At 41.0% G+C, this 24,633-nt stretch overlaps 1 protein-coding gene across 2 annotated transcripts; it reads right to left on the reverse strand.

Moving 5' to 3' along the window:
- Positions 1 to 92: 92 nt before the first annotated feature.
- Positions 93 to 23,208, reverse strand: ptprna (protein tyrosine phosphatase receptor type Na). Of its 2 annotated transcripts, none has more exons than XM_022190271.2 (24): positions 22,755 to 23,208; positions 19,525 to 19,575; positions 11,864 to 11,974; positions 11,430 to 11,547; positions 11,122 to 11,269; positions 10,820 to 11,015; positions 10,530 to 10,682; positions 10,254 to 10,379; positions 10,058 to 10,092; positions 9,701 to 9,972; positions 9,404 to 9,490; positions 9,216 to 9,295; positions 8,983 to 9,047; positions 6,873 to 7,082; positions 5,963 to 6,181; positions 5,720 to 5,867; positions 5,455 to 5,528; positions 5,098 to 5,175; positions 4,736 to 4,855; positions 3,289 to 3,455; positions 2,376 to 2,429; positions 2,173 to 2,237; positions 1,336 to 1,409; positions 93 to 1,217 (listed from the first exon to the last, which is right to left on the reverse strand). In XM_022190271.2, exons 1-24 carry the CDS (start codon positions 22,828 to 22,830, stop codon positions 1,146 to 1,148), a joined length of 2,799 nt encoding a protein of 932 aa, XP_022045963.2. In that variant the 5' UTR covers positions 22,831 to 23,208; the 3' UTR covers positions 93 to 1,145. The 2 variants fall into 2 exon arrangements, with proteins under 2 accessions (XP_022045963.2, XP_022045962.2); XM_022190270.2 differs by having other exon boundaries at positions 5,963 to 6,229.
- Positions 23,209 to 24,633: the final 1,425 nt, after the last annotated feature.

A 24,633-nucleotide genomic window follows, 5' to 3' on the forward strand; every position in this document is an offset into this window, starting at 1 on the left:
CTGACCTTGTGTTTGTTTATACAAAAAACCAGAAGAAATAAGTTGATTTCACATCACTTTAAAGCACCACCGGGGGGAAAAAAACAACACACTTTTTCTGTTTGTTTTCTGCTGCATCACATCACAAATTTATTTAGGTCAAGTCAAAAATACATTTTTATAGATATTTTCTATCCGTCTGCTACATGAAATAAACACAATCATCAGAGTGAATTATTTACATTAATCACAAAGTCGTACATTGAGTGAGACAGTAAAAGAAAACAAAACTACTTTGGGTGCAGGATGAAAAAGAGAAAAGGATGTGTACCTCATGGTCAATGTACAGCATCCATTACAAAAGGAGCAGCGCCGAAAGCAAACAATCATGTTTTCAAGGCAAAAATAAGCCTCACAAACAAAAACTTGCCAGAACTCAACACACACTAGACAGTAGTACACAGTATTCTGTTGGACTCAAAACACCACATTCAGAGAGTTACAAGGGAGAAAATCCTTACTGAGTTTCAGTAAGATGAATGTCATAGAGGTGTGAAAGGTTTCTAAGGGGATTTAACACAATTTTATCATTGGTCCAATTGTAATGTTTATCAGAGCAGCCGAAACAAATCCTCAGTGTTTGTGGTAAATCATCTGTCTGTGCTGATTGCTCATTTGAGGTAATCATGTCCACTGAAAGGCAAAAGTTGAATGAGATGGCAGTAAGATAGATACACACTGTCACACTTTGATATTAAGTCGAATAGTGTTGAAATTTCATCTGGGTTCACATAGGCACGAAGGTTTTGAATCTGGTAATTTTTTTCACGTGTTTTGGCCGGATCCTTGTGTAATTACCGTAACTTGAGAGAGCAAAGACAGAGATCAAATTGATGCCACGGTGGTGTAGAAATTTGACCTCCTGTTTCATGTTTGCATCCTGCCAAAAACCATTTACTACCCTTTTCATAAAGTGAAAAAGTTTGAAAAACCCAGAGAATGAGTGGATGGAAAAATACTGCGGGTTTGACAGCAGGAGCAGCAACAGCTCCAAGTGTGGCCGAGCAAGTTCTTATTTACAGTAATGGACATACGTGCGTCCTTTGGGCTGTGTATTTTTCTGTGTATGTCTGCATTTCATCAGCGTGTCCTTCAGCTGCTGCGTCTCACTGTGGCAACGCTTTCAAGATGGCATTCACCTCCTCGGCTACTGCGGTGAGAGCAAACTCAAACTGGTCCTGATCAGAAAGAGCAGAAGAGAGAAGAGGGTGGTTAGAGAAGTACAGATGATGGATGTTCATCCTAGATACCAGGATGAAAATAAATACTGCACAAGGACACACAGATAGTTGGTACCTTGGTGCGGACCAGGCCTGGTCTCTGGTCTCTAATGTGCTCCAGTGTGGCAGCAATGTCAATCTCCTTCACTCCTAATGACAATGAGAACAGCATTAGGACTTTAGCTTTTGAGACTTCATGACACTATTTTGATGTTCTCTTTAAATTCACTCAACCACTAGAAAAAATATGTAAAAAGAAACAAGACTTTTAAGCCTCCCTTTGTTGCTCAGTTCATTTTATATGTTTTAAATTTGTTCCTTTAGCTCTAAGTAACTACATAAAACTCACAACTTTCAGCTCTGTAAATAGAGAAATACCAGAAAACAGATCCATTTGTACAAAAAAAAAAAATCCCTCTCTGCTGCTGTCAAATCAAAGCTCACAAGTGTTACTACAGGCATATGTTTAATCACTGGGAGCAATCTAAATAGACAGCAACTTGCAATATTATCTACAACCCTTCATCGGATAGAGAGGGTAATAATAATTGGCATTGGTTTGGCAGCAATGTGAATGGATTTATTATTACAATAATATAATCTTAAGATAAATGGTGATTTTTTTAATGCATGTTGACATTTCAAAAAACAGTCAAAATCTGATCTCTTTTCCTTCGGTTAACTTACTCAGCTATGGATAAATTCACCCTAAGTAGCACATAGTTTCCAATGGCATAACAACCCAAATGTCTCAAGCAAAATTCAACTACATTGTAGCTATAGCCCCCTCTGGTGTCCATATGTAGCATCACTCAGCCTTCACTCCTCAACATCCACTTTCATAAGTGTTTCACTGCAATTTTGCTCATCTTTCTCCCTATCTGTGCTGTATGTATCTGTATGAGAGACTCACCTTTAGCCATGCGGTTCAGCACCATGTCGATGAGGATGTACGTGCCGGTCCTGCCAGTGCCATCGCTGTGGAAGTGACACAAGAAAGCCGTCAAAGCGCACGTAACGCTTCAGCCCACTCTCCCCACTGAACATTAATTCAGTATATTTCTGGTGTGTCATAGAAACCCATGACCCATTCAGAAGCATTTCTTCCTTATTTACCTGCAGTGCACAATAATTGGACAGGATCGGCCTCTGTAACATTTATTCACCTTCCTGAAAAGCGCGAACAGGGGACAGCGGAGAAAGAAAGGAGAACAAAAGGACAGAAACAGTGCTTTATTGTACATTTTTTAGCACAAATTTCAACTTCAACAACTATTCTTGTTCACAGAGTTAATAAATACACATAAATAATGGAAATTAAGAGATTACTACATTCATACAACACACTTATGTAGCTTTGGGTACTTGTGGGTTATGGTTAAATGAAAGGAAATGAGAAAAAAGCAGGTGATTAAGTTGGATGTATCAGGGATGGAAATATGTGTTAATGACAGATTAAAGAAAAAGGCAACCAGATTAGGAATGAGGAGAGGTTTGACAAGACAGGAAAAGCAGGAACTGCACGATGAACAGTGAGATGAGATTACAGGATAGAATAGGTGGAGAGGAAGCCACAGATTCACTGTCCCTCTTGCAGTAGCCAGTCACACCTGCCAATGCTCATTTTTGTGACTATGCAACTGGAGCCAGAGTACTAGCTGCAAACCACAAAAATGACACTGGGAGATGTTAAAATACAAACCTATCAACCTGCACACTGGGAGAGAGGGAGAGAGAGAGAGAGCCGAGATGATGGATGAGGCATGAAATGAGTGACGTGGATGTTTTATTTGAGTACACACCGTGTAAATCGTGGGGAACAAAGAAAATAGATGGATGTAATGAAGGCCATGAGAAGGATTCAAACCCACTGATGGGACTATTGAGTCAACATAATACTTCACACACTGCATCCTGACCAGGTGGCTGCTCCGTTTTGTGTTTATTTACAGAAAATGACTAAATCCCATGGAACCTGTGGAAATGAATGTGTGTGTGTGTGTGTGCATAACGGGTTGTTTTTCATTACCTGCGGAAGTCGAGCAGCGGTCGTGTGGAGGTGGGGATGCCGTCAGCCGGCCAGCTCAGCAGGTGGAACTGTGTCAAGGTTCTCGTCTCCTGCGTCTGAACGTTTTTCAAGTAGAAGCTGCGCACCAGGAAGTCCTTACACCAGATGTGCTCCGACACCAGGTTCACCTGAGAGAGGCAAAGGAAATAAAGAGAGGGAGGGGTGGCACACAAAGATAGGCAAAAGGATGAAAAATGGGACTTTCTGATGGAGAGTTAGTCTCTACATTGAAATTTGCAACCTCCCAAAAACTTAAGAATATAGCAATTCAACTTACTAGCTTTGTGCAAGTTAAACACTCAAGGGAATAACAGTTGGCAGTATGGGAAAAAGCTGACATTGAGGAGATCAAATAGTAGAATGCAAGAAATAATACTAAAAACAATACTAGAATTATTTAATATGTAAACATAAAAGACAAATCATGTTCTAGCACACACAAGGCACAGAAACACTATTGTGATTGACTATTTACTTTGGTAATTTTCACATTGATGCAACTAATGGTAGTAACAGCATGGTGCTCCCTTTTGAACAGGAATGTTTCATGTTTTTTTCTCCAATTTTTGATTCCAAATCTTAAGTTTATTTTAATCTCAGATATCTGACTTTAAATGGTGCAATATGCAAAATTTTAAACAGAAACATAGCATTAATATAACAGCGGAAAAAAATCTGCTATGTAGAGAAATAGTGGGGTAACGGCAGACAACAAAGTTACACTCCATCAGTGTGTGTTAATATCTGAGCTTCTCTGTTCTATGTTTTGTCAGCTGGTCCAGCCACATGTGCATGTTAGTGCATGTGAGTCCCACCCTTTGAAATAGTTGGCCCTCCTCACATTTATAAACGGGTCAAGCATGGCGTCCCATGTCACATTTGAAAAGCAAAAGTTCAGTCCAGCATTTAGCTAGTGCCAGTTTATTTTAGTTGTGTTATGTATCTAATTTGTGTGCACTTCCTGATTTTAGGTCAGTGTGAGAGTATGTGTGGCTGTACTTTGTGTGGGTCCACACCACTCTAATGAACCATGGAATCAGACTCAGCAGCGACACAAGTGGAGTGAAAATAACGTTACTTTAACTAACATATTTGACAATACCAATACCATGGTTGTGGGGAGAAAATTTGTTATTGTCAGTCATGCACACAACCTCTCTAGTTGCAATTAAAAGTAAATTCTGCACTCTGCAGAGGATAAAGCAGTGTATAGATAATGAATGGACGGATGCTGGTGCTGGTGGTTTTGAATGTTGTGTATAGAAGTTTTAATCTCAGATATTTACAGATGACTCATTGTGAATGAAACTACTACAGCAACAGAGCTAATGGAGTAAAACATCACACTGAATGATTGTTCTGTGCTACGTGTGAAATTAAAGCTCAGGTGTTACAACAGGAAATTAACCTCATAAATATGGTAGAGCGATGAGCCCTCATCGGGCCAGTATCGTTCGCACTGCTTCTCTCCATCCTCCACCAGAGCTGTCATCATCACTATCACTGTGCAGCCGTTCTCCCACACCATCTGGAAGTTGAACAAAGCAAGCACACACCCTCACAAATATGATCGTCATTTGATTGTTAGTAATTCTGAAACACAGGGCTATAACAGGACAGATTCTCTGTGGATGGAAGGCTTTGGGCCAAAGACCTGCGTTGTTATATTTTTTCTATTTATCACTGACTGGAGAGTAAATGCAGTTACTTGCGAGAAATACAGAGTGAAAAACAAACAGTAACAGAAAGCAGAGAGAAGATTGCACTGACCTGCCAGAAGTCAGCAACAGTGTGTGGCAGAGGTCCCTGTGTGGCGATATAAGCTGGTTGGCGAGGGTCATGATCGAACTGTCGATTAGAAAATTAAAAACAGCAAAGCATTTGTTAAGTTTTCTGCACAGAAAGTTACATATACAGCGAGTGCAGAAACTGTCTATCGAGCAATAAAATATAACTCCAGCCAATACTTGTAGGTACAACTGATTCAAAGTGAATTGCATATGAAAACAATTAAAGAATGGTGTTTATGTACATCTGTAGATTGGTTTAGAGGACAAATCACCAAGCAACAAACTCTTAATATCTTGACATACTGTAAATGCTTTGGATTGTTTATAGAATTCTTACAATGATGCTTGCGTTGATGTAATCTTGTTTACTTGGGTTCACTTCAGTCTTCAGCTTCACCCTAGAGTGATCATCTGGAAAAGAAGGCAGGTGTTTGAAATAATAAATGGATAACACCGCTTAGATTATGCCATCAATTGAAGGACAGCATGTTTAAAATGATCATACTTTCTATTTTTTACTTTAAGATTCACTTTGAAGATCAAGTCTATGAAAACCTACAAAAGGCATAAATGACAAAAGTGTGAATGACTGATGCACTAACAGGGGAGGGACTCAGCGTGTCTGTTCTTGTCCATGTTGTTTGGGACTTGAGCCACGGCTACTGAACTGGGTTCAGCCTGATATGAGCACAGAGCTTCCCACTCCTTCTGAAGTCGATCTTTATTGCGCAGGTGATCCTCCATGTATGTCTGAGGGAGAGACAAGGATTACTTTTATAGCAGGAGAATCCCTTGCTACACCAGAGAGTCGACTTTCTCTCCACTCTGATTGCACCCTCACTCACCAGTATCATGTGACCAGTAGAGATGTCCATGTTCGACTGGGCTGGTTCCTCACTCCAGGACGGGGTGGAGCTGTGGGTGGAGGACGGGCTGTGCTGTGGACCGTCGCTGAACTGGGAGGAAACGCTGCTGACGCGGGACGTGTCCGTACCCCTCCGTCCACCAGCACCTGTGCCTACCGCCGACCCCGCCATGCCGCCGCTCACCCCTCCCACACAGTCCTGGCGGCACAGGGAAGATTTAGATGCCATGTGCTGCCGACATAGCTCCTGAATGGAAAAAAAATGTTGCAAAATGGTAAAGAAAAAACCCTACCGAATTCACAGCAGGGTTCCAACTATATATCAGTAGTTATTATAATCGGTTGACAATTGTATTAACCTAGTGAAGCCCAACATCCGTCAAATAACGGAATGGTACAAATCTTTTACAAAACTTCAAAATATTACATTTGTCACAGCCACAAGCTGTTAAAACAGAAAGAATTCTCTGATGTTCAACTTTTGGCTCATGGCTGTGCTTTCCATGAAGGCACAGGACTTTTGATTGCAACAAAGAAATCAGTGTATATCGAGTAAAAATGTGACATTAGCACAAAATGCTCAACCCTTCTTGTTTTTCAAAAAATTTGAAATGTTGTTTTGAGCACTGAATGCTTATTGCATCACTCTTAAGTATAATATGTATTACCTGCACACAAACATCTCCTTGATCTATAAGACAGATTTTCATAATATTTCAGGCTATAAATAATACATGTAAATGTACACATTTATAACCCTTTTGGCCTTTAATTCATTATATGGCTTCTCATGTTTGTCCAATCCATTATGACAACATTGTCATTCTTAAAAACTTTTAAACCCATTGTATATGTATATGTACATGTTTTTCTTCGTTGTGTTGCTTTACCTGGTAGTCAAAGTGTGTTTCTGCTCCTCCCTCTGGCCCCAGCCCCAGCTTGCCATTGGCCACCTGCTGAGCATAATGCCTTAGACAAGCAACGGCCATGGCCAATACCAGCACACCTCCAACAACTGCCATGGAAACAAGCGTGATCACTGTCCCACTGGAGCCCTGGGAGACCCTGGTTACCTGAGGGAGACCCCGTGCATCTGTCCTCTGTGAAAAAAAGACAATCAAATAGAGTGGTGAGTAAGGTATGGGCAGAGGGGAAGGAACGCAAAAAAAACAGATCAGTATCTCATGAAAGTGCTGTCTTTCCAACATGCACATCAGTAGTCAACCCAGACCAAGCTGCTCCAGGGAATTTCTCCCTCAGCGCAGTAATTCAAAGGTCACGCATTTTGTCTAAACAGTAGATTTGTTTCCCTGTAACTGCACATGACAGCACTGTGTGCTCAATGAGCAGCTGAAGTTCAGATTTAAAGACAGAGCTCTGAAAGGTCAAGGTGCTACGCCCCAGGAACCCATTAAAAAGACAGCTGAAGCAACATGGAGATCAGCTAACCATTGCCTGGGACATGCTACACATCAGTACTGTACATTATAGTCTGCCCCAGACTGTCATTCCAACTATTCTCATTTTCTTTTCGATATTTCAAAATAATTTTTACTGATATGTTAACTGCAGATATAGAATTTATCTTTAACTTTTTGCCATTTTAAAAGATAAATCCTTGTGTTGTTACTCACTCAAAATCTCAATGCAAAAGGAAAAAACAAAACAAAACAAAACTGCATCTTCATCATTAAAGACAAGAAGCAACTGCTCCTGAAGAATTTATTCTAAAGGTCAACCTCAGAAAGTGAACCAAGAGCTGCAAATGAACTGGATATTGATATATCGTATAACAGAATGACTTGTTTATGTAAACAGAAAACAGGGATTATATTTTTTTAAAAATAGCTTTGCTTTGTCCTATCTTTTATTCTAGGATTATTTCTGAGACGTAAACTCTTAGAACATTTAAATATTTAGTTAAATAGCAAAAGAAATTCACTTAAACTTGTAATTTATCACCAGAAAATGCATAAAATCATCAGAAACACTGAATTTAAAAGACAACTTCCTTGTGAAATCAGGAACAAAGACAACAAATCATGGCGACGGCTTACTAACAACTGACAGATACTTCTAATAAGTAAAAACATCTTTTAGGTGACTTAAAACATTCTGCCATCCAATCACAGTACCACACACATGTACTGACAGCACAACTGCAATCTTATCTCTGCCTTCCTGAATGCAGTCGCTGTGCACGTTATCTCAGTGTTCAATCCAAACGGGCGTTTCGTTATCAATCCATTAGGCGCAACGTGTGAGATGTGGGTGATGAGTCAGAGGCTGCCTGGAATCACGCTGTTTGTGTGAACGGCGAATAATGAGGTTAACGACATGTGTGACTGTTGCCATAGCACCTGGGATCTGGGAGCCACAGCAAGGAGGGAGAGGCGAAGGGATGAAACCCCATGGCAACAAGTGAAACGCTGGTTGCTGTCAAGTGTCGTCTCGCTTATTCGTTCTGGCCACGACGGTTTACACACACAGACATACAATTACACACAACATTACAACACAAAGTGAAGTGGTGGATGGAAAACAAGCTTTACAGGTGAGACAGATGAACTGCTTTCATCTGTGCTGCTATGCTAAGGTTGCTGTATGTGTAAATGACTAATAAGAATGACTCAAAATATTCCCTCTGAGCAATATCAAATCTGCATTCTACATTTGCAAGAACAACCAGATCTGAACTATTTTTCAGTTTAAAAAACAGAATCCATCCCCACTGTTTCAACAAAAGACTGACACAAATAAAGAAGCACATCCCGACAGAAAATACAAAATGGCCATACTGTGAAAACAAGACTGCTGGGATTTGACACCAGCAAGTCTAATAATTTGTCAAGCCAGGACACATTCATGATTCCATTACAGAGAAAATGGTAAAGAATAAAGAAGAATGATTACATCTCTGTTGCCTTGACAACTGCTCTATATGTCACTGATAGGAGGGGCTGTCGAAGTGTGTCAGTGTGAGTGTGTAGTAAGGAGTACCTCTCCCACACCAGTCTGTACGATCTTCAGGCCCGTCTCCGACTCCAGGAAGTTCTTTTCAGTTACTGCAGGGGTGAAAAACATTTTATTACTGGCTGTAAAAAGAAAAAAAAAAGTGTTTGAGGAGGACACTGTGACAGTAACGGAATGATGTGCCCACGTACTTTTTGCTTCATGCTTGTGTATATGCGTGGGTAGGTCGGTGTTAGCGTGCGTGTCTGTTTGAGTCTCACCAGCTTTAGCAGCTACCTCTGCAGCCGTCATGTTGTGCTCATTCTGCCGGATGCGGAAAGTCAACGCAGGACCGACAACGCTGGCGGCACACAAACACAGGGACACACATGTTAGATGCTTCACAGCGGGGAAATACAATATTAGCATGTTTACTAAGATAGTATCCAACGCACAACTGTGGTGTTACCTGATGTTGATGAAGCTGCTAGTTGCCAAGTGTATTTTATCAGCCAATAGCTCCAGCAGCTTCACTCCATCGTACAGACTCAAAGGACTGCAAATGAAAAACAGCATTATCCTCCTTGGAAACGCCACGTTTAACCCAAATAGCAGGTTTGAAAGGCATATTATTTGCAGCAACCAGCAAAAAGGCACCATTTATCAGAGCTTCGAACATTTTCAGACTGAGGAAAATTTTTCCTTATGACCTCCGCAAGAACAAGAAATCATGTTTTGGGTTTGTTGAATTTGATCCGGTGCTGACCTCTGGTTGGTGACAATGTACCCATACTCCTCTTTGGCTCCTGTACCCTCGACTAGTGGCGGCCCCTGCTCCTTCAGGCCATGTCCAGCTTCAGCGGGAGCAGCTTGTGGAGGCTGGGAAGCAGACAGGTGGAGGTTGGCACTCTTGGCTGGAGGTGTGGCAAGGACTGAGGCAGAGGAGGGGGCAAGAGGGGCCTTGTGGGGGCTGGGAGCAGGAGCAGGAGCAAGCTTCTCCGGCTTATTGGACACGCTGTCTGTTTTTAACAGCTGCATCTAAGAGGGATGATAGGAAAGCTGTCAGTGTAAAAGGTGTATGATTGCGTTTTATAATCAGAGCCAACAACAGATGCTGACATACCTCCTTGAGGGTGATGAGGTCTTTCTCAATTGGATCTGTGTTGACAGACAAAATGCTGCTTTTAGATAAATACAGCAGGAAAACAGGATTCAAATTGAGCATAATTTGCTTTTTCTATCTACTCCAGTCATAGGTATTTCGATGTAAATACATTCAAGATATTCTGTTCAAAAAATTTCCAGCGAAGGGACTCTACCTGCTTTGTCTTGGGCCTGCAGCAGCTGCAGTATGAGGGCCAGTTTATAGAGCTGCTCCTGACTGAGCTCTCTGGGGTCAACTCTGTACTTCTGCAGGACTCCTGACATCCTCTGGAGCAAGCCATCTAACATACAACAGCAAAATTAGTACTGTATTTCTACTAATAGTGTAATCGCTTACCATGAAGCTACGTTTATATTGTAAATGTGATGCTATGCTTGTGTTGCAAGGAAGATACTATCAGAATAAGCATGAAATAGTTCCTTATGCTCACCGTTGGTTCCAGACAGAGCACTTAAATCTTGGGGAATTTTCTTATTCTGCAGGGTTTGCTGCCTGCCTGTAGTACCAAGTCTCTCCTCCAGGGTGTAGTCTTCCACATAGTCCACTGGTATCTCCAACTCCAAGTCCTCATAATAGGGCAAACCTGGTCAAAACACCAGAGACAGTGACGTTAAAAGGAATTTTTTGCTTGTGTTTTGCAAACTGCTTTGTAATTGTGTATTTATATATCTATTTCTGCTACTTTCAATTTGAATTTTAGTTCTATTCTGAACCATTTACCTGCAGGAGTCATGGAAGCAGCCCCTCGGTGGCGGTAAGACGGCTGTACAGACGCCAGGTAGAGAGACAGAGCCTCCTGCAGCAGCTGCCTGTCACGCTCTCGCTCTCTCTGATTGGCCTGGGACCTTGAAGAGGGGCGTGTATAACTACCCCCTGCACCCAGAAGAGATCTCTCTACGTCCTCTTGGTACCTGTGCTGTGATCGGCAGAGATAATGCACTATTAGTTGTCATATTAGTATGGGTTTTGATAACTGGATAAATACAAATTCCACATGTTATATTTCAAGTGTGTTTCCATACCTGGTGATATGTGTATGGGTCCATGGAAGCTGTTTGCATGCGCAGCGGGGACTGGGGAGGCTCAAGTATCCTGTAGTCCACGTATTTGCCACCAGGAGATGTGGGCCCTGACTTAGAACTTTGGTAGTGAGGGATGTGCTGTTTAGACCTGGCAACCAGCAAAGGAACGGAGGCAAAGATTAGGATGGATACAGAGGTTGGATATGAATGGATAGGTGGAATGAGCACCTGACTTTGTCCTTTGATTAATTGGTACTGTGTAAATGTCCATTTTTCATTAAATGTCACTGCAACTGAAGCAGACTTACTGAGACAAGTGCGAAGAGGGGGATGAAGAGTTTGGCTTGGATGGAACGGTGGTGTGGGGAACTCGCTTCAGCTCCTTTGATAAAATGTACTGGGTGATGTCATCCTGCCATGACAGCCCTACATACACAGACAGACCAAGCCATTAAGGAAAGCCACAAAGAGCCAAAGTGCAAGACGGCGGTGTGTGTCAGGGAATAAACGGAAACAGACAGAGAGATAGCCTCTGAAATCAATGCTGATTCTTAGACACTCCGATAAGAGTTGTAATCAATTTTCCATACTATGAATGGACTTCTACCTTTATTCATAAAGTATAGATGGGTGTGACAATGTGTTTTATCATACCTACGTTTAAAAAAACATCAAGCTTTTCACTTTTACAGTTTTAGCTGTGTCAACACATACTGCTTACAGTTCTGATGTTTTTTCTTACCTTGTAGCATGAGCTGTTTGAGGACTTCCTGCATCCTCTTCAGTACAGGAACCGACACCTGGTACTGAACTTGGTCCTGCTTAGAGGTTCGGCACTGACCAAACAACCCATCTGGAATAAACACACACATATGCAAACAAATCTGTAAATATTTCAGTAGAAATTTTTGCCAGTGCAGTCAAAACAGATTTCTTTCTAAAGTCACTCTTGGTCAATACTCCAACACAATTTACTGACTTCTTTTTCATGAGACACATTTTGACATTCCACAGTAGAAGAACAGAGGTGTTAACAATAACATTTGGCTGAATTCCATTCCATATCAGTCTCAGAAAACCCAGCACATGTCGGATCAGTGTGTCTGCAACACTTGAACAGAAGAGAAATGCTATTTCTGTTATTTCTGCTGTTTGTCCAAATGTCCGCTGTGAAGAAAGAGTACAAAATAGCAATGACGCAGTACCATTTAAGAGAAAATATCATACTCTCTCTTGATTGGCCTCTGAGACCAAACCCATTATTTAACAAAGCATCAACAGCATTTTCTTTTGATTTTTCACTGTATCTGAACAGATTTTACCGCAAATGTTTCAATGATGCTATCAAGCACAATGCTTTGTAATGACTGTAATTCTTATGGTAGCCCACACCACCCTAGCCCACAGCAGTGAGTCACAGTTTTGAAGTACAGCCCACACACTGACAGTGCTTGTCACAGTCCTTTTGACAAGGTTCTGCCACCGTCAGTGTGTGTGTGCTTTTGAAATTTTTTAACAATGCCGTTCTGAGACAGTTGCTAACTCACAAACAGCCGCATGGCAACATGGCAATAATAATAGTATTTACTCAGTACTATCGTCTGGGAACATTTATTTTTTCATGACCATGAATTAAATAAATTCAGTTTCTATTCCATTTTATTTATAGTACATAGTAAGATGAAGACCTTAAAAAACTGTGAACAGAATCAACACAAATCCAAAACTTCTTTTGAATTCCCTTTGAATACGCACTTGGCAACAGTGGGGAGAAAAAAACGAAGTGCACCGTACATTCTGTACATTATGTCAGCCTTAGCCCACAAAATTTTATGCATCTGCTCTTCAGCCAGAAAGAGGCTGATGCATCATTATAATAATAATAATGGATTAGATTTATATAGCGCTTTTTTGGGCAAAAAAAGCGCTTCACCATGGAGCCATTATTCATTCTCACTCTGGTGGCGGTAAGCTACATTTGTAGCCAGAGCTGCCCTGGGGCAGACTGACGGAGGTGTGGCTGCCAATCCATGCCTACAGCCCCTTTGATATTCACATGCATTCATACAAGGGGGGGGTAAGGTGTCTTGCCCAAGAGCACAACAGCACATGACTAGGTGAGAGCAGGAATCAAACCACCAACCCTTCGATTATTGGATGACCCGCTCTACCACCGGAGCCACAGCCGTCCCAAGCGGCTCTAAGCTTGACAAAGCTAACATTTTGGCTGGACTGTAGGTTTGCTTGCATTACATTGTCATACAAAAGGCTGCACAGTGTCGTAGTGGTTAGCACTTTTGCCTTGCAGCAAGAAGATCCCCGGTTCAAATCCTGGCCTGGGCCTGGGATCTTTCTGCATGGAGTTTGCATGTTCTCCCTGTGCATGCGTGGGTTTTCTCCGGGTACTCTGGCTTCCTCCCACAGTCCATAAACATGCTGAGGTTAATTGATCTCTCTAAATTGCCCGTAGGTGTGAATGTGAGTGTGATTGTTTGTCTGTATATGTAGCCCTGTGACAGACTGGCGACCTGTCCAGGGTGTCCCCTGCCTTCACCCAAGTCAGCTGGGATAGGCCCCAGCACCCCCCACGACCCTAGTGAGGGTAAAGCGGTGTATCGAGAATGGATGGATGGATGTCATACAATATGTCAACCCCCTCTGAGTGATAAACACATGATTAGAGTTTAATACATTTTGACGTAATCTGCAATGAATACTATATGAAATCACAGGATACTAAAAATACTCAAGATTCAAGAAGAGAGAGAGGTCATTCAAAAAAGGAGGTTATCCTATTTAGCTAAAGTATGTAACTGAAGTAATTAGACTCCTATACAGTATCACCTTAATGCCAAATGATTCCAAACTGCATCATGGCTCAATAACTGTATTATTTCTAAGCTGACACATGGAATATTTACTATCTTGAACAAGCAAAAACAAATACTTCATAGAGACTAAGTTGAAAGAGGCCCAAAAGTAGGGATTCAGTACAACAACACTGAATGCACTTGTGGGCACTGACACACAAGTTAGAAAATCTGTGATCACTTAAACCAAAATGAATACACCTGTTATTTTCAATTTGCCTAATCACATGAAGAAGGTTTAAAAATGAACTGTGAACCACAGAGCCTGCTAATTTTTTTAGACCTTGGGTTGTGTCTTGCATCATGCTAAAAAAAATGTCAGAGAAATGAAAAATTCTGATTGTAAGACTTTACACAGATGGAAAAAAAACACAGGACAAACTGTGACCAACTAAAAATCAGTCAAAATAGAGTTTAATCAGCAGCAATTATCTCAAGATATAGAACATGCCATAGTAGTCGTCCATTGAAAATGTGCTATAGACTACACACTACTACTTGCATAATGTCGGTCTGACAACAGATGGGCACGTGCTTCAAACTTGGCGAAGGGGTTATCAATGAAAAGCACAGTTTGATGTAAACCTTGATCGACAGCACCCAGGAACACCACTCTTGCTTGCTGTTAATTACAAAACTGCAGGATTAAACTTTGCTCACTGACATGAAAAGAATGATTATCTGAGGCATAGACTTTGGTCGACGAGACACGGGTAAATTTGTTGGCTTCAGATGGGGTCAAACATATTTGACATGAACCTTCCCAGGACACCACAGTGAATTGTCCCAACAGTGAAGCATGGAGGTGGAAGTTTGATCATATGTGGGTGGCTGCCTGAGTGTAAAGTTGCTGGGGAAAGGATATTTATAGACATCATAAGGGCCAGTGAAAATCTCCCAGTCTGCAGAAGCTTGTCAGATGAGGAATATTCCAGCATAATGATCTAAAGCATGCAACTAAAATTACACAGGAATTTCTACAGAAGAGGAAGATGAAAACTACAACCCATTGGAGCATTGAATTCAATACAACACTTTATTGCACAGATGCCATTTGACTCTGAAAACCCAGTTCTTGAAACAAGGTGTATACACTTCCTCAGAAAAAACAACAACACTGCCACACTGCTATGTGACGTGAATAAAGAAAAAGCTGAGGAACATTATATTTTATCTGGTGCACCGATGAGTCACCACGATCTCTACACCAGCAAAAATTTCACACCACTCAATCTGCCACAGCGAGTTGGTGATTTGTTATAATGAACAGCTTAGAGAGGATTAATGTGTTTTTAGAGCCACACATTTCACATGAAACAGCACCGCTTATTTTTGGCCCAAAAATCAGGAGCCAGGTGCATGTGTGTCATGTACCAAATCGGACACTACTTTGAAAGTTAAGTCAAATCTGACATGAAGTGTTTGAGGCTGAGTTCCTCTTCCAGCCCAAAAGTCGATCAGTTTTAGCTGCAACCATAGGCGTCAGTTTAGGGGGGGACGTGTCCCCCCCCCCCCACTTTTTGTCAGGGGTCATTTTGTCTCCAACACATTCAAATTCTTCACATGTAAGCCGTTGTAAACCCAGTTATTTTCAGTAGTATAGAAAATTCCGACGTTCATGAACGCACCATCCGCACTCGGCCGAGAGTTGCACAGACACGCAGCACACCTTCGTGAGGTTAAAACAAAAAACAAAACCGCGCAGATGCTAAATTTGCGCCTGTGCCAAGTGGAAGCTCCGACCAGAGGCGTGCATGGGCAAAATTTCGGCCCGGGAGAATTAGTACTATAGCGGCCCACAAGCCCCTCTATGCATGTATCGATAGCTGAACAGCTTGAGCCTCCGCCTTTGGTGTGGCGATTGTGAGTTCGAGCCCAGCTTGTGGCATTTTGCCGCTGTTCTTCGACATTTTCTCAAAGTGCTGTGGTCTCCATCCCCCCCACTTTTAAAAACAAACTGACGCCCTTGGCTGCAGCATGTCAGCGACTCACCGATAAGGATGATTTTTTAACAGCTGCTTTAATTAACGGTGAAGAATTTGTGCAGACAATTACAGTAAATGATTTGAACGAAGAAAAATCTGGGCCATTCTTTTTAATGTCAAGTCAAAATCACGTCCAGAGATTTGAGTTTAGGTCTGTCAGACATTAATAGCAGTTAAAACCACGGTTAAAGATTTATTTCGTAGCCCGGATAACCGACTCTCACAAAAGGCCATTGCACTCAAAGCACTTAGCAGAAATTGTGGAAATTGTATCCATCTTTCTTCAGTCTGTCTGTTTTGCTACTTAGTGTTATGAAGAATATGTAGACTATAGCGGCTTTATATTATTTCCTTTTCGCAGGAGCAGCTCCTTCCGGGCAGAAATTTTCCCAAAATGATCCACAGTCTGATAAGAGACGCATAATCTCAGCAAGATATACAGAGAGATACAGATAAAAACATTTACATCTTACCCCTACTTAGAGAGACACCGAATGTTTTGCTTTCATATATCACATCCCAGTGACTACAACCCCTTATCAAATTACAAATAGTTGATGTTGATGATGTGATATGACACCGGAAATTGTATCCTGGCAGTTTATTGCACTGATAAAGTACATAGTTCCTGTTATTCCTGCTGAACTGGCTGATGACAGAGAGAAGAGGGGCACAGGAGGGAAAATTGGAAGATGAACAGAGAGAAGACAGTAAACCGCATGGTTTGATTGGATTAGGACTATTTTGGGAGCTTAGGCTATTTCTATAGATGTCATTTTTGTGCAACGGATAAAGTATATTAAATTTTATGTTGCTGTGCAGAGGAATGCGAGAGATACAAAAGAAAGCACAATGTTCTGCTTAAAATGACGAATTCACAAAGTTCACCAAATAAACTGGTCTCAAAGTAACTGTGGTTCTACGCTTCAGTGTCTCTTTCTGCAGCATGTGAGGCCATATAAGTCCTGGGTACAGAGGTATAGGTGAGCTCAAAACCAATCCTATGACTTGAATGAATAGCACAGCTGATGGTTTATTAATGATGCTTTTTAAAAAAAAAAAAATTAGGTCTGATTGGTCTTCATCGATACCTTAAAGCCACCCAAATATGAAGAGCACCAACGGTTTTGGTCTCTCTGGCTATTGTTTTTTTATATTTTTTTACCATTCAAAGGTGAATTGTTTTATTACTAAGCTATTTAAATTGTATTAAGTTTTAAAGGTGCATAATTTATGGTGTGGCTGCTTTGAGTGATGGGACAGTCTATCTCCCACCTGAGCTCCAGTCACGCTCATCCTTTTTGCTCATTTTAAATAAATAGGAGTTGGGAGGAGGGCTAAGGCAGCATTGGCCTGGGCAACCACACTGAGCTTCAAAGTTGCTGCTTAAGAAGCCTGTAAGCGATCTTATGGATGATCCGGCCATCTTTATAGAAAGTCTATGACTATAAATAGTATGCATGATTTTCACCACCAATATTTTCATCATGTAAGCACAAGCTGTACTCTGATCAGCTCATATGTTTGCTTGGAGTGGCACAAATTTGCAGAATTTTGCATGTTCTGCTACGGTTACTCACAGCAGATCCCTGAACCAGTCACACTGAGCAGCTAGATCCCTGTTTTGCAATGACATGAAATCAACCAGCACTGTAGGGTGCTGCACCTGTGCACACACAAGTCAGCTGATAGTGTATGACATTATTAACAGGCTTCTAACAACATTAGCAAACCCATCCGACTGACCTTTCAGAACACTATAAACAGGCAAACAACAAAACCTGCACTTTTGAATGTCTCTGGAAGGGGCAAAGCAGAACAGGAATCTCTTACAGACACATGCAAGACAAATGTGCTCATAGGGAATCTTTAAACACTTCTGTCTTAGAGAGACTAACTTCAGTGAGAACTACAGACCTCAGCACGAAAAGCTGCACACTCCACTGCTCGCAACAAATGTACGGAGACTGGGGACAGTGACTGCTTGGTATGCAGGCAATCCTATAAGGGCCAGCCACACATCCTGCCGCAGATGCAAGTAAACAGCAGCTGTAATTATTTAAAGAGAGATTTGCATTCCATTTAACATATCGACGTATACAAGACAGGATTACTATTAACTGTCAGTGGAGGCAGACGGCAGGCTTGAAGAAGAAAGATGGCTGTAACTAAAACAATCCTTGAAGCCTGGAGATTTACTGCAAAGAGAGGCAAGGCTGTGTGTGCAGTGAGCAGACTTATCAGACATTTTAGCCTAATTATTGCTCAAAGGCCAGTTGTGGATGCAAAATCCGAGAGAAGACTATAAAATCAGCTCTTCCTTTGCAGATCATCGGCTCATCTGTTCAGTTCAAGATTTACACACACCGATTATGTAGTTATTCATATACGCTCTTTATTGTTTATTCTCTGTAAGCAAGACCAAAAGATGTTTTCCAGATCAGTCTCTCCTTCCCTTCACTGAACACCAGAGATTAAATAACCACTTCCTAACATTTTTACGTAATTATTCAATTTTAAATTCCACATGAATCTATGGATAAATAAATATCATCAGCAGCTATCATCTAAAAAGATAAACAAAAATTATTTTTATATGTAAGAGTGTCAGGTAAAAGCAAAACAGCATTTCAGATATGACATGTTTGGCAGACAATTTAAAAATTTACTCTGAACCCAGGCTGTATAAATGGAGGGAATGGTGCTGGTGTCTTTATTGTTGTTTCTCATCATCACACACAGTCACACTTCCTTGACCTCTTCATCTAAACTCAATACAGTCGCTGTGCATTCTTTATATAGGGTGTGAGTCACTGCTAGACCTGTATGTGTCTGTGGAGACTGTGTGGTGGTTACGATCTCTGTGGAGTTTTTATCTTCAGCAAACAAAAAATGAGGTCAATTAGTCTCAGTATGCTGTCTAACACACGCCCATATTGTTTACAGCTGATTTGCCGTCGTTGATTCTCGAGGAGACGCAGTGACAGAAAGACAAAGGGCTCATTACAACCAGTCACACGAGATTTCTTCACTCTTTTCTCTGAATGTTTTTCCTCCGTGCACTGTGGACAGCCAGATATCTGCCCCGTGCGTCTCCTGCAAGTCCATTTAGTATTCTGCCCAATGATCGCGCGTGTGCGTAAGCGCAGTTTCCACAGAGAAGAACGTAAGCGTGTGTCAGTGACTCATCACTGTATTAGCACAACAACTGTGGGGGTGTCGACCTCACCGTGATGTCAGTGTTGCCATGGAGACAGTGGGGCGGAGGAGGGGCTTAGATAAAGATGAGGGAGAGGAGAGGGGCAGGTGACGGAGAGGCAGAGGCACATGGGACCGAGGGAGGAAAAATCCTTGACTTGTGTTGTGTATATTTTTATACACAATCTGTGTGTGAGCATGCATCCAGTGACATACAGTGTGTGTGCCAGGCTGCTCGGTTTTTCATTTAGTATGCTGCACAGACACAGCGTCTTAGAATTTAATGATCATGTGCAAAAACAAAAAGGAGATTATGTATGATTGTGTTTGTTCTTGTGTGTCGTACTCACCATCCGAGCAGAACTGATCCCGTGCGCACAGTTTTCTCTCAAATAGGCAACCTGAGGTGGAAAGACAAAGAAAAGGCTAACAGGTATTCAAGATAAGATCTTTCACAGTGATTTCCATGGCAACAACTGGTGTAACTTTGGGGCAGTAATGAGACAAAGTGTGCTTAACCTTGGCTCACTCATTATAATCAGCCCGGAACATGCCGCACAGTGGCAACCCAAACACCAGCAAATGTCACCCTGGTTTCTGTCTTTAAATATGACTATTTCCCAATGTACACTACTCTTATCATTTGTGTGAGGTTATGTAATTTCACAGAGGCATTTGGAAAGTGTCCTTAACCTAATTAGCCAAGAAAAAATAAATTATCTTGTTTTCATGTGGACATTTTTTCCCCTGAATAAACAGTCAAATTCTTATCTATGTTTCCACAAGTATATTTGATAAGTGCAACAGAAGATAAAATGTTGACCTAAAATCTTGAGGATATAAAACACACATTCATAAGTAGGTGATTTCTTTATTTTTGTTAATTGGCTGTGATTAAACTGTGGCACAGATACAATGCTGTGACTTATATTTTTGGCCATTCTTTTGAATTTCCTCTCTAGTTGTTCCACTGTTTCCTACTTTATGCCTGTGAGTAAGACCTTGGAGGATTGTAGCAATGTGGGAAGGAGCAGGTGGCCGGCGATAGATAGGAACCTAACACAGCAGAATATGCATGAATAACTCTGTCTGCCTGTCCGTCTTCCTCCCTCACGTCACAGCTCATGTCTCTTTCTGCTATTCATTTCTAAAATTCCCTATGTGCATCAAACAGAATCCAAAAGAATATATTAATAAATAAATAGCAAAGAGATATGGTATGAATCTGTGTGGGCAAAGTGGGTGTAAAAAATGAATTCTTAATGTGGCAGTTGAGCAGCTGGTTCGCTGCGTGTTTGCTGAAATCCAAACTTGAATAAAGAGGACTAAGAACTATTTTCCCCCACCTTTAAATGAAATGACGCAGTACCTAACAGTGAGTCACCTCTTAGAAACAGGCACACTGTACGCACACAGGGCAAGTGTTTGGCATTTCTGAGAGGCTTTCTGAAATTTTTAGCCCTGAAACCATTTTTTAAATATATCTTGCATACAAATCATATGCCTTTTTGCCGGAGTGGCAGTAAGAATGTTAACAAAACCTCTATCTAAGAGACCAAGAATCTCTGATTTGTTGTTTATATGTCTGAAACTGGGTTCAGTAAAAATAAAAAAGCATCTAAGCTAAAAGGTACCTCTAAGCTACGAGGTCATTATATAACACACTGGCTTGATCACAAGACTCTAGGGGTAAATGCCAGTCTTAGTTGTCAAATACTGATTGGTTGTCCAGGAAAAGCACCACTGAGAGTGTACTGGGCCAACAAGCAACAGCCAGCAGAAATAAAGAACTCTTAAAACATATTAACCTTTCACTTTATTTTTTTACACTGACAAATCCCATATATATAATTCCTTTACATTCTGGTTGTCAAATGCAACACCGAAGATGATGTTAGAGGTCTGCACAGGACACCCACTCATGTTTTGCACTTACATTACACTAGCCTCACTCAGGTGCTTTGCATACAAATCGCAAAAAAAAAAAAAAAAAAAGTGTGACAGAGCACGGTAAAGTAAGTGCAATGAATTCTGTAACTTTAGTGACATAATCTGGAGGAAATCTTCCCCTTCGAGGATAAAACTGGCTCGAGACATGAACATCATACTGTGTGTAAGGATGGACAGTCAGACATACGGATGGATGGCTCATTAAATGAACAGATGGATGGATTCATGTGTGAAAGAACAGCAATAAAAGCAAAGAGGTGTTAATGGAATGAATGGACTCGTGGAAGCAGCAGTGGTTTACTGGTTTCTCTCCATGGTGCTGAAATCGGAGGCGCTCCCAGCATGGCTTCTCATTGTTCATTGTTCATTGTTGTTTTTTTAAGATGTCTCTTACTCTTGAGTTTTCTCTGGAATCTATGTTTGTTAATGCCAATCCGTGAAGCAACAAGTTATTGCTGATTTAAGGTTTATTTTAGAGAATAAATCAGAGCATGTTATAGTTCCTGTAATTTTAATGCTGCTTTAGATGTAATCAACTGCTTAAAATAAAATAAAAAACTGCAGTAATGAAGTTTATGATACGCCTTAAATAATTTACAAGGGTGGGTATATATATATATATATATATATATATATATATATATATATATAAAGAGAGAGTGCAGAGGGAAGTTGATATAATTGCAGTTAATATAATTGCTCACTTGTATTTTGTTGAAGAAAGCCAAAGAGAGAGAAGAACATTTGACCTTTGTTCAGTCTGATTTGAAATCTGCTTCACAGTTTTTTACTTAAATATCTCAAAATATGTCAGACTGACTCTTTGTAAAAGTAAAAAATTAACAAGGGAAAAGGAAGCTTTAAAACCCCTCTTTGGGTGTAAATACAAAGAGGCACATACAAATTCACTTGTTGCATCATTGTGGCATTTGCAAATTGAATGTAATGCAACAATCTTCGACAGTAATACAATCATCATCATCCAGTTTTACAATAATAAAATGATAAAGCTGAAGCTGCCACTGTCAATAATATTAACTCAACAGCTTATGCTGCTGTTATGTCTGCTGATGAGAGTGGAGGCAGGTTAGTGAACCGATATTTAATCTAAATTTAAGGTGGAATTTGGTGTTCAGTGGCGTTAGTGTGGAGAATTCGGTATCAGAACATTTAGTGACTTCTTTGCTTTTTGTTACATGTTGAAATCCAGTTTTATCTTACTGTAAACACAGGCCAGTGTGGGCGTTTTTGTTGCATTAGTGACAGATTTCTGGTTTCTCCTTTCAGAGTAAAAAGAGGACTAAAGCTCAATAATCACTCCCTAAAATCATCATTTATTCCACCAGAAACAGAAATGAAACAGTTTCCTCTCCACTGTCTCTCCTTGTATCCTCCAACTCTCCTCAGTGTCTGTTTAATCTCATTTGAATACCATCCTCTATATTCACCCACATATCCCAAATCTCTCGGTTAATTAAGAACGTTACAGAAATGCACTCACTCCAAGCCCACAACAGGGAATAAAGTATCAGCTAAAGCAGGATGATATCACCATCAAGTCTGCTTAGACGCACAGTGTAACTGGAGTGTCATTTCTAATCGGCCACCATCAGTACCAGCATCATCTTACCGTATTTGTCAGAGATCCCCGGGTGGCACAGCGCGGTCAGGAGCAGCAGAGCTCGCCATGGCTTAAGGTGTTGCATGATCCTCCGAAGCCTCCCAGCAGCAGCAGCGGAGGAGGAGATGGAGAGAGAAAGATGCGGAGTCCCTGTTTTTTATTATTTGCGTTTCCTCCCTCCTTCAAATCATGATCAAACGAGCCCTAGCTGTGCAGTGTCGACAGCACACATTGAACCCAAACAGTCCATGTGACTGGAAAAAAAAATCCTTAAAAAAAACTGATGAAAAAAAAGAAAAAAGTAATTCTTCACAGTGACCAGGCGGGGCGCGGGGATGGAGAGAAGGAGGGACACAGTGTGCGCGTAAAATCGACTCACGACGGCACAACTGCGCACATAACGTAGGCTCCAGTTTGAGTAGAAACAGGGGAAGCTCTCTGCGATGGAAGGAATCGACCTGCACCTCCGTCATCACGGCTTTGAAACAGAGGGGGGAGGTGAAGGGGAGCGTTAGCTTTCATATTCTACCCATTCATAAACGTCATGCGTTCACAATCCGTAATGCATGCGCAAAAACGTGGATATGCAACGTTTTTGTTTCATCTTGCAAGTGTGTAGGTATCAGTCCAGTCTAAAATCAACTTAAATACAAACTTTTACACAAAATCAAGCTTAGCTTGAACTTCAGGTTTTTGTTTTTGCATAAAATATGAGCATTTATTGAATCCAATTAGTTAAATTATCACAGTATCTTCTGCAAATGGCAAAAAAAAAAAAAAAAAAATAGAAATACTAACAAATTACTTGTAAAAGATTCTGCTTTCCAATTGCAATAATTTATATATTTGGTTCAAACTGTGAAATGAGATTATCATGCCTACAAACCAGAGATCTGCTAAAAACAAAACCACCTATGACAAGTGTAATGTTTTTGTGCACACATTTTGTTCCAAAACCATTGCAATTGTCATGCAGAGATTAGTTTCACAGTCTCAAGCACATTTTACTTTTGCCTTAAAGTTACTTTACACACTTCAGGAAAGCCAGCTTGTAGGTGCAATCATTTGATGAGTTATAACTAATTGGAACATATGGTGCTGAGCCTCTTTATCCCCATGAGGAAGTGGTGCCACAGCAGTTCATCTCCTCTCGTTGTCCTCTTGCTCCCTCTTGTGTCTGTGAAAACCAGCTGGTTGGAAATGATTCTTGCTAAACACCTGACACCACTGCTGCAGGTATGTAGCTTTTTATTTTAGTAGTTCAAGATGCAGTAGATGATACAAACTGCTGAGTGATAAGACAGATCATGCATACTCTCTCTTCTGCATAGGCATGTGAAGAAAATATCAAGGACATAAACAAAACTGAATGCTGTAGCATATGATATATCAAACACATAAAGTTTTACTTGCCCCATGTTGCAGAAGACTGAGACACACTGAATAGTCGTGCCAGTTTTATTTATACAGCCCACTGTGACTAATCACCAGTTTGCCTAAGGAGGCTTTACAATCTGTTCACCTTCTGTCCTTACGAGAAAAAAAAACAATGTAAAAACTTAAGGAAGAACAGCTGTGGAGGCATCCTTCTCCCATGACAGACCAACACACCATAGATGTCTTGTGTGCAGAACGGCACTCAGTGGTAACTCCTTTCTGCCACAAGTTTACAAAATGTGATTAATTATAATATAAAATAAAGACTGCACAGTGACTTGGTGGTTAGCACGGTCATCTTACTGCTAGGAGATCCCCGGTTCATATCCTGGCCTTCCCAGGATCTCTCTGCATGGAGTTTGCATGTTCTCCCTGTGCATGTGTAGGTTTTCTCCGGGTACTACAGCTTCCTCCCACAGTCCAAAAACATGCTGAGATTAATTTGTGATTC

The sequence above is a fragment of the Acanthochromis polyacanthus genome, chromosome 14, assembly GCF_021347895.1.
Source record: "Acanthochromis polyacanthus isolate Apoly-LR-REF ecotype Palm Island chromosome 14, KAUST_Apoly_ChrSc, whole genome shotgun sequence".
Lineage (NCBI taxonomy): Eukaryota > Metazoa > Chordata > Actinopteri > Pomacentridae > Acanthochromis > Acanthochromis polyacanthus.

Coding starts and splice junctions, on each gene's coding strand:
- ptprna (XM_022190270.2), bottom strand. CDS start 22,830: ATGCAACACCTTAAGCCATGGCGAGCTCTGCTGCTCCTGACCGCGCTG. Junction 11,975..19,524: donor GGATCAGTTCTGCTCGGATG/GTGAGTACGACA, acceptor TGTTTATTCCAG/ATGGGTTGTTTGGTCAGTGC. Junction 9,973..10,057: donor ACCTCATCACCCTCAAGGAG/GTATGTCAGCAT, acceptor CATCCCTCTTAG/ATGCAGCTGTTAAAAACAGA.